Source organism: Macaca thibetana, chromosome 18 (genome assembly GCF_024542745.1).
Source record: "Macaca thibetana thibetana isolate TM-01 chromosome 18, ASM2454274v1, whole genome shotgun sequence".
NCBI classification, from domain to species: Eukaryota; Metazoa; Chordata; class Mammalia; order Primates; family Cercopithecidae; genus Macaca; species Macaca thibetana.
Window position 1 is genome coordinate 59819331 of NC_065595.1, and position 9369 is coordinate 59828699.

General features: G+C 42.6%; 1 protein-coding gene across 1 annotated transcript in view; it reads right to left on the reverse strand.

The window, feature by feature from the left end:
* Positions 1-6888, reverse strand: part of THOC1 (THO complex subunit 1) — a 51856-nt gene extending 44968 nt beyond the window's left edge. Inside the window, exons 1-4 of the mRNA XM_050767639.1 lie at positions 6765-6888; positions 4270-4343; positions 4116-4176; positions 2555-2621 (exon numbers count right to left, since the gene is read on the reverse strand). Of these exons, the coding sequence (XP_050623596.1) occupies positions 2555-2621; positions 4116-4176; positions 4270-4343; positions 6765-6818 (256 nt within the window). The 5' untranslated portion in view covers positions 6819-6888. The remainder of the gene's footprint in view (positions 1-2554; positions 2622-4115; positions 4177-4269; positions 4344-6764) is intronic.
* Positions 6889-9369: the final 2481 nt, after the last annotated feature.

Below are 9369 nucleotides of genomic sequence, written 5' to 3' on the forward strand. Positions count from 1 at the left end.
GATATTCTTAAGAAAAGGTCTATTTAGTCTATTCAGACTACCTAGAAATACTTTTATATCCCTACTCATCCTTCCTTCTATTTTAAGGCAATGGGTACTTACTAACACTCATAAGTGTTTAAGAAAAGTAGTTACTTAGGCATGGTATATGGGGAAAAATATCTAGGGTGATCTAAGTCCAAAACAGTGCATTAATACACTATATCTAGAAAAAGGAAGAAATCTTTCCAGCTGTACTCTGCACTAGTAAGATCATATCTGGAATGTGATGTGAGGGATATTGCCGAAAAGCAGTGGTGGAATAAAACAGCAGATTTCAACTCAATACAAGGGAACACACCAATAACCACACTTGTCTAACAGGACTCAAACAGTGAGCTCCACTAATGAGCATGATTCAGCAGAGGCTGAATGACCACCCATCAGGGATGTTACAGCAGGGAAGCGGTCTAGGCCAGAGATGAGACGGGACTAGGTGACCTCGAAAGTCCCGAACAATACTTAGATTCAATATTATATACCCTGCACATCCAAGAGATTTGAGAAGCATACTCTCTGCCCTTAGCTGCAGTACAGCCTGGAATAAGTTAACTCACATTAAATAATTAGAGAACTTTTTCTAGATTCTACTACCAAAATTCTGAGTCAGTAGAACTAAGCAAGGTTTGGGAATCTCATCTAAAAATAGATTCACTGGTGGTTCTGATGAGCCAGCAAGTCTGGGAACCACTGGGTTACAGTGTGATTCCCCCAAGAGCTTTCACAACCTGTGTCCCAGCTTCCACACCAATCTCTCTCTACCCTTACCTGGGCCACAGACATCCCTCCCTAGTTCCCACTCCGCAGCTCCCAAACACCATGACATGTTCATCCTTCCATGGTTTTGTTTACAATGTTGTTTTCTGTGTAAATACTCTTCCTCCTCTTTACCACATGGTAAATTTCAACTCCATCTTTCTAAGCATAGAGTGAATGTCTGCTCATCTAAATAACTCTGGTATCTTGAAGCAGGCTACTTTATCTATGCTTTTGAAACACACTCTACATAAATACACTGTAGCATTTGGCACATCCTAACCAGTGACCTTTGAATGTAGACTATGAGCTTTTTAAGGTTAGGCATTTTCATACGCTTTAACCAGTAGTGTCTCACACCAAACAGAAGCTCAATAAATATCGGCCAAATTGAATTTAACAAAATATATTTATGGATAATTTAAAAACATGTCACATAAGCAAACAATTATAATCTGTCTCAAAAACAAAAATTCTCCCTAAAATAAAAATGCATTTATGCCTTTACAGTTTAAGCTCTTAAGTCCTTATCCTTCTCAAAAGTTCCAAGTATAGACTAGACTTTGTACAACTTCTTCATTAAAAACATCACCAGCTGTACAAGAGTAATGTATAAAGTTAATCAATGAACTAAGGACACACTGAAAATTGACAGAAACTAGACAGGAACATTACATTGTGGAACTTATCTAACAATGCCTAATGAATGAATGAATGATTAGGCAACTTGTATAAAAGTTTAACAACGTGAATTTATGAACTTAAGTTCACAAAATAGTTTGCCCCTATACTGGGAGGTGTGTGCCAGTTTTTAATAGAAGCATCAAAATAACACATAATGTGAATAATGCTTTACAGATTAAAAAGGAGTTTTCATATACATTATTTGAATTAATCAAATGAGTATTTTAACCAAATGGTTAAAGAAGAATGCTGATAAATTAATTTTTAATTTCTTCTTTCTGCAAGTATTTAATGAGCTCCCATTATGTGTCAGGCACTGTGTACTATGTGCACTGTTTACCCAGTCTTCTAAAGCTATCGCATACAGCCATTTTAACAGGCCCCTGCCCAGTTTTCCTGCCAGCAGTCACTTCAAATGGAATCATTCATCTGCAGCTGCTCTTTAGTATGGCACCTAATGCCCTTTATAAATGGACCTAACCAGCTTCTTTCCTCATCATTCTCATTGTCCTCTCCTCCTCCTGCTCTACACAATTCTCTAGCTACTCCCTTCTTAGTATGTCTGACAAATTCTTCATACTTCACATTCTAGTTCTCATGTTCTTTTCTAAAATCTCTCCTGATTCCTTTAGACTGAAGTTTAGAGAGACATGTTGGCTCTATTCCCTCTAACTACACTTCATTCCCACTTCGACCATAGTACTTACACCAAAGTAAGGTATGCATACATCTGTTTCTTCCATTAGCTCCACATAAGCAGGGGAATATGTTTTATTCACCATTGAATCTCCAGGTCCTAGCTCAGTACCAGGCACATAGTAGATGCTCAATAAAGATTTACTGAATGAACAAAACAACTGGAGGACAAAGAAAGTGCCAAAATGTGCACTGCATAATAGAGATGAGAAATAAGAGTGAACTAATTCAATTGGGACTTCTTGGTAAAGCTGGGAGTCAGGTAGAACTTGAAGAATAAACAAAATCAGATGTGGAGAAGTATGGGGAGAAGACGTTTTAAATAAAGCATGTCATGTCCAAGACTACTTTAAACAAAACAAAACAGAACCATACTTACCTTCAGTTACTCCCCCAATAGCAAGAGAAATAATAGCTAAAACGTTTTCACATGATGAATGATTTATCTACCAACAGAGGAGAAACAATTTAATTTAGGGGCAAGAGTTCAGACTAAACTTGGTAACAGTAAACACATGTACTCTGATATTATATTGACTATCACAAATACGGAATACTACATTTCTTATAGAAAATATTTTCTAATATGAAGTTACAAAAATTCAACAGTAACATATAGAATCAGTAGTTGTAGAAGTATGTCAAGTAACAAGTAGGTGACTCATTCAAAATCCAATGGTCTCAGGAAAATGGTTATATTGGTAAGATGAAGGCTATAAGCTAATCAAGGACAGAAGTGCTGAAGCCATAACTCAGCCGGTAGCACAGGGCAAAGGCAGGGCTAGGGGAATTAACTACTAATACACCCATGTGTCTGAGGGGTGGTTTTAATAGAAGGAAGGCAGTGCTTAGGTTTTATAAAATTGTAATAACCAGCATTTACTGAGCGTTCATTAAGTGCTGTTTCATATACAATAACACTGAAAGAACGGTATTTCCCCTCTTTCAAAAGAAACTGAAGCACAGAAAAGGAAAATAACTTGCCCAATGCCTTTCAATGGAAGAAAAGGAAAGAATCATTTTTGAATCAGAATTGTCTGAGAGAAAGGGACACTGTATTATGGCCAATAGAAGGTAATATAGCTTTTGGGGACTCAACCTTTGCTTGACCAAGAATAAACTGTTGAAACTTTTCCTTTCATAAGGTGCCCCATTATTGGTAAATAAATTCAGATTTTTCATGGTTAGACTTCTCTCGTGAAGTTGGAGAGCCCTTATTTACATAAGTTTACTGATGAGGAGGATGCCAGAGGAAAATGAAGGAATGGAATCCCAGCTCCTAAGCTAAATATTCTTGGACTAGACCTTTCATGCCACTACAGGATGTGTCACTGTTTACATGGGAAAGTGAGAGAGCCCACCTTCACCTCTAGTTCTTCCTAAGACCTCATGTCAATTTTTCTTATCTCACTTGGACAGGGCTCTTGTCATTTATTAAACCAAACCCTGAGAATGTACCTGTGCTATCAAAATCCTTACAGAACTCGTATACTGTCAAGTCAACTTTTACAAAGCAGAAAGCTTACTCTAAAAAAAGATGTTTAAATATCCATTCTAAGAAAAAAAGCGGCCGGACGCGGTGGCTCAAGCCTGTAATCGCAGCACTTTGGGAGGCCGAGACGGGCGGATCACGAGGTCAGGAGATCGAGACCATCCTGGCTAACACGGTGAAACCCCGTCTCTACTAAAAAATACAAAAAAACTAGCCGGGCGCGGTGGCGGGCGCCTGTAGTCCCAACTACTTGGGAGGCTGAGGCAGGAGAATGGCGTGAACCCGGGAGGCGGAGCTTGCAGTGAGCTGAGATCTGGCCACTGCACTCCAGCCTGGGCGGCAGAGCGAGACTTCGTCTCAAAAAAAAAAAAAAGAAAAAAAGCAATTTTTAAATAACATCGTTTATTAATTTGTCAGCAAAATTTTAACAATGGAAAAACATACTTACAATTTCTTCTTCTAGAACACCTCTGAAAGCTTGGTCAAGGGTACATTTTTTTTCATTTTCACTATTAAAAACAAAAGACATCCTCATTTTTCAAACAGCTCAGAGTATGTGTAAAGATTCAGGCAAGTAGTTTTCATAGATATCAATGCCTTACCTGCCAGGTACCTGGCTGAAGGTACTTAACAATGGCTTGATGTTTTTGTTGTTCAAGGCCTCTCTGGTAGACTTCTAAAAAAAATTAAAATGGCAAATACTTGTAAAGATTCTGCTTATTATTTGCTGAAAAATATATCATTCATTGATAGTGTATCTTTCTAACTAAAAAAAGCTTATACCTGGGAAAAATTACCTATCAGTCATTATCTCAGTAATCCTTATTCCAACGCTACTTAATGATATGGATACTCATCACTTTAAATTTGGCAAGAGCTTCCTTGCTGGGCTTTTTCATTCTAGGTTTTCCCTCCTACTATCTCTTTAAATATCATATTCATGACAGTATTGTGTTAAAAAAAAAAAAATCTCTAAATGGCTCCTTATTTGCACGTTTTAGTTTTGAAGCTTCATAGCTTCCTCAAGGTCCTTGATAATGTTATCCCACTCAATTTACCCAACCTTAATTCCCAATACTCCCTAACACATACTTTGCACTAAAATCTAGTCATTTTTCATCATTTTCTATCAAACTCATTCTAGTGTATTCACACATTCATGTTGCTCTTCCTACCTGCTCATCCAAATTCTACCCATTCTTCCACACCCAGGTCAAGTCTTGCCTCCTCTAGGAATCTTGTTCAGTCCCCGATATGCAGCACTCAATAAAACCATGCTGACAATCTGCAGATTGTCTTAAAGGAATCATAACTTAAAGACAAAAATACTGCAAAAGGCATTCATTCTATGAACACTCACATACACTTAAAAAGTCATCTTATTACCTCACAGGAATTACATTTATCCAAAACGTGTCCATTCCTTGCTCTGCCACTAACAGGCTGAGTAATTTGGGGCCTGTCCCTTTATCTCTTTGTGCTTCATTTTCATCACCAGTTAAATAAGAGGGTTGTTGTAGATTTTTACTACCAGCAGCAGCTGTAGTGGCATCATCTAGGAAGCTGGTAGAAATGCAGAATCTCAGGCCCCCTTCCAGACTTACTGAGCCAGAATCTGCATTTCACAAGAAGCTTGAGAAACACTGAACTAGATGATCTCCAATTTAATGGTCCTTTTCAGGGCTAGTACGAATTTTTTTGTTTGTTTTTTTGAGATGGAGTCTCCCTCTGTTGCCCAGGTATTGTGCACTGGCATGATCTTGGCTCACTGCAACCTCCGCTGTCTGGGTTCAAGCGATTCTCCGGCCTCAGCCTCCCAAGTAGATGGGATTACAGGCGCCCACCACCACGCCTGGCTAATTTTTGTACTTTTAGTAGAGACAGGGTTTCGCCATGTTGGCCAGGCTGACCTTGAACTCCTGACCTCAGGTGATCTGCCCGCCTCCGCCTCCCAAAGTACTGGATTTACAGGCGTGAGCCACCGCGCCCGGCCGCTAATATGATCTTGGAGAGTCCTAACAGTTACTCTTAGCAGGCTTTCAAAGCACCAGAGATTGCAGCAAAATGCACACAAGGAAAACGATTATGATGACATACACAAAATATAATCCATTAAAAAAAGTGTGTGTGTATATACATATATATACACACACACATAAACAAGAAAACTACTTACTACAAAGGATGAATTTTTCTTTCACGGAATTTTCATCCTGGCATCCCTATAACTACCTAACCACAGCTGAATACCTGAGTAGTCGAATGCCTTGAAATGTTGGTGCAAATGCTAGAGACTAATAGAGTCAGGTAACTTAAAAGTGTCCTTCATACTTACGTTGCCGTGACGAGCAACATAAAAAGAATAGAGTGTCTAAAGTCAGAAAAACGAGTGAAGTCACAAGTTTTTTGGGGATGTCAGCTTCTATCTCATGTACCAGGAATAATCAACGTAGCCTGCTTCACAGTGTTACTCTAATAGTTAAATGAGAAAGTGCGCTGTCAAGGGTTTACCAAATGCTCAAAACCACCCTTCCACATTGAGCAAGAATAAAATAGCATCTAGTTACCCTTCCCAAGGTGCTCTATCTGCGTTTTCCCGCTTAGGATCTCCTCATTGATCTCTTAGGAGGAGACACGGTGGGTTAAGGGGTGGTGAAGAGACGGCGGGAACAAGCACTTGGCAGCTCGGAAGGCTGGGGCGGGAGCCAGGTCTTTGGACTGAAACCACTCCCACCCTCCCCCTTCAGCAGCTCCCCTTCCCCTTCTCGAGACACCTGCCCCACTAAACGAGCTGAGGGGATAGACCCGACCAGAAGTAGTCTGCAGGTGGGCACTCCAAGCGGGGAGCCGACGCGCCCAGCACGCGGAGTCCGGGGACCCGCTGGCGGGTGGGCGGAGGCTGACAGCCCAGCCCGCAAAGAAGAGGCGGGTAGCGCGTCTTTCCTTACCCCTCAACCTACGACGGGGCCCGGAGCGGACGCTGAGGCGGACACACCTCTGTCTCGCTTTACCCCAGGGCAAAATTCGAGTAATTTCAGGGAGAAGAGGGCAAAGCATAGCGCCGGGTCAGGCCTGCACCCTCCCGCCTACAGCTCACCGTAAACCGCGTCCGCGCTTCGGGCAAACTGAAGAGCGGCGGCGTCGGAGACATCTTCTCGGCTGCGCGTGCCCGCCACTGCGCTGCGGCGCTTGCCGATGACGTCAAGCCGGGAGCAACGAGACTGCCGTCTCTCTGAGCCCGGCTAGAGCGGCCTGTGAACACCGGGCGGGCGAGCTGGTAGTGGGGAATTTCCCTGGCGATTGAGTTCGGGTGGGCGTTGGGCGCCTCAGTCAGCCAAACAGCCTAGTCGGGGTTCTTGGGTAGCCCTTGGGGTGAGGGGACTTGGGCGGCCTAGGTCTGTAGGCTCTGCGCTCCCAGGCGTGGAAGAGACTGGCCGCGCACCTGCGTTTCTGTGATTTTCCTGGTTTGGGGAAAGCGGGTAAATGGCGGCTGGTTGCGGCTAACTGGGCCGCGCGAAAAGGTAACCCAAGGCAGGTGGATTACCTGGGGAAACGGCTGGAGCAGTGGTCCTGGGCCGCCGGTCTGCGGTCATCCCGGGAGATTAAGATTCGGAGTGGTGATAGGCTCCGATGTATGAGCCCTGTGGCTCAAGGGCACTGCTCTCTCTTCTCCGAAATAGAAATAATACCTATCTCACAGAGCTGTTGAAAAGCTCGACTGAAATAATGACCGCAAGTGTGAATTGTAAAGAAAAGTAATAGTATTTATTATTAAAAGGTCTCTACTGAAAGAGACCTAGGAGGAATGCAGTTCGCGGCGCTGATTGGAAAACGGGTGGCGCTGCGTCCTGGGCCGAGGCTTCCCTAGCAAAAACCATGTCTCCCTCGCCATTTCGTCCCTTGCCTCCCTTCCCAGGAGAGACGTGGCCAATAAAAGCCGAGTGGCAGTAACTCTTAAGTTGGAGTTACACGGTGGAGAAGGAAGCACTGACTCAGACTCGGGGTAACTTCCTCTTATTCCCTTACACGTGTATCTTGTTCCCTTCTTCGAAGTCTGTAAATTTAAAATCTTAAGCCCTCCGACAACTGAACAGACCCCCTTTTCGCCAAGGAGACACCAGAAAAATCTTAGCAACCGAGTGGCCAGACATAACGGGATGGGAGGTCAGATGGAGCTGGTTATACCCTCCCCCTTTTGTGATTTAGAGGAGACAGCTGACTGGCCACACAAAATAGAGGCCGGGAGCGGTGGCTCACACCTGTAAGTAATCCCAGCACTTGGGAGGCCGAAGCAGGTGGATCACCTGAGGTCTGGCAAACATGGTGAAACCCTTTCTCTACTAAAAAATTACAAAAATTAGTCGGGCCTGGTGGCACGCACCTGTAATCCCAGCTACTTGGGAGGCTGAGGCAGGAGAATCGTTTGAACCCGGGAGGCGGAGTTTGCAGTGAGCGGAGATCGTGCCATTGCTCTCCAGCCTGGGCGACAAGAGTGAAACTGTGTCTCAAAAATAAATAAATTAATTAATTTAAAAACACGGAGATGATAAGACTGATGGAACTGACTCCATGGCAGTAAGATACCAAAGTATAAACAGGACGTAAGCCCATGCCAGGCAAGGGTTAAAAGTCATGCATCCCTACACTTATAAAATAAACTATGTTCTCACTATGCTTCAAGGTTTTTCTTTTTCTTTAGCAGCTGAACAAGCACTGGCCTCACAATATTAAAACAATTTGCAACTCATCGACCACCAGACACTAACAACCCAGTCCCACCAGCCGTAAATACAGCTTTCATCGATTTCAGTAACTCTCCTGATAAGGTCGCTGACCATGGACTAGTTCTGGCCAGTGTACAGTGATTGCATGCTTACGTACCTTTCTGTCGTGAAAAGATGTTTTGCGATATAGGACCTAATTGTAATACATTTAAATGTTAAGTCTCCACCCCAAAGTGAACATGGGTTGTCTGTTAAACATGCATATTTGTTTAATATGCATGTGTCAAGACCACCTTCATGAATATTCATAGCCGCTCCTCTAACTTGTTGAATATGTATGTTTAGCCAACCTGTTCAGCATAAAGTTCCTACTCTAGCTCCTCCTCTGAAGTGCCTGTATCTGGTCTTGGCTGGAGGCATGCTTCCCAGCCTGCAGAATGGCCACCTTGCAGGCTGTAACTCCTTATAAGAAACAAAGTCTCTCCTTTTCTAAATCTATAGATCTTATGATTTTTGAGTTAACATATGCAATAAGAATACAGGAAGCTAAGCAAAAGATAACTGCAGAATCTTACTCCTAAGTGGGAATGGTGAACAATGAGGACTACCTGAAACATTGCAGGCTTTTTAAGAATCAGCAAGATCATTCAGGTTTGGTTGTATACCTTAAATTTACAAATTGGCAAAATAAAAATGATTTAATTCAGAACTATACTGTGTTTATCTGATAGTAATTGTTGTAATAGTATTATCATATTACAGATGACTATTAACCATCGGGAACACAACTAAGACCTCAGAGGCAAGTACATTTTTTTCTTAAGAGACAGAGTCTCATTCTGTCATCCAGACTGGAGTGTAGTGGTTTGATCATAGCTCACTGTATCCTCAAACTCCTGGGCTCAAATGATCCTCCTGCCTCCATTTCCCACATAGTGGGACTAGAGGGGTGTGCCACCATGCTCGGCTAATTTTTTA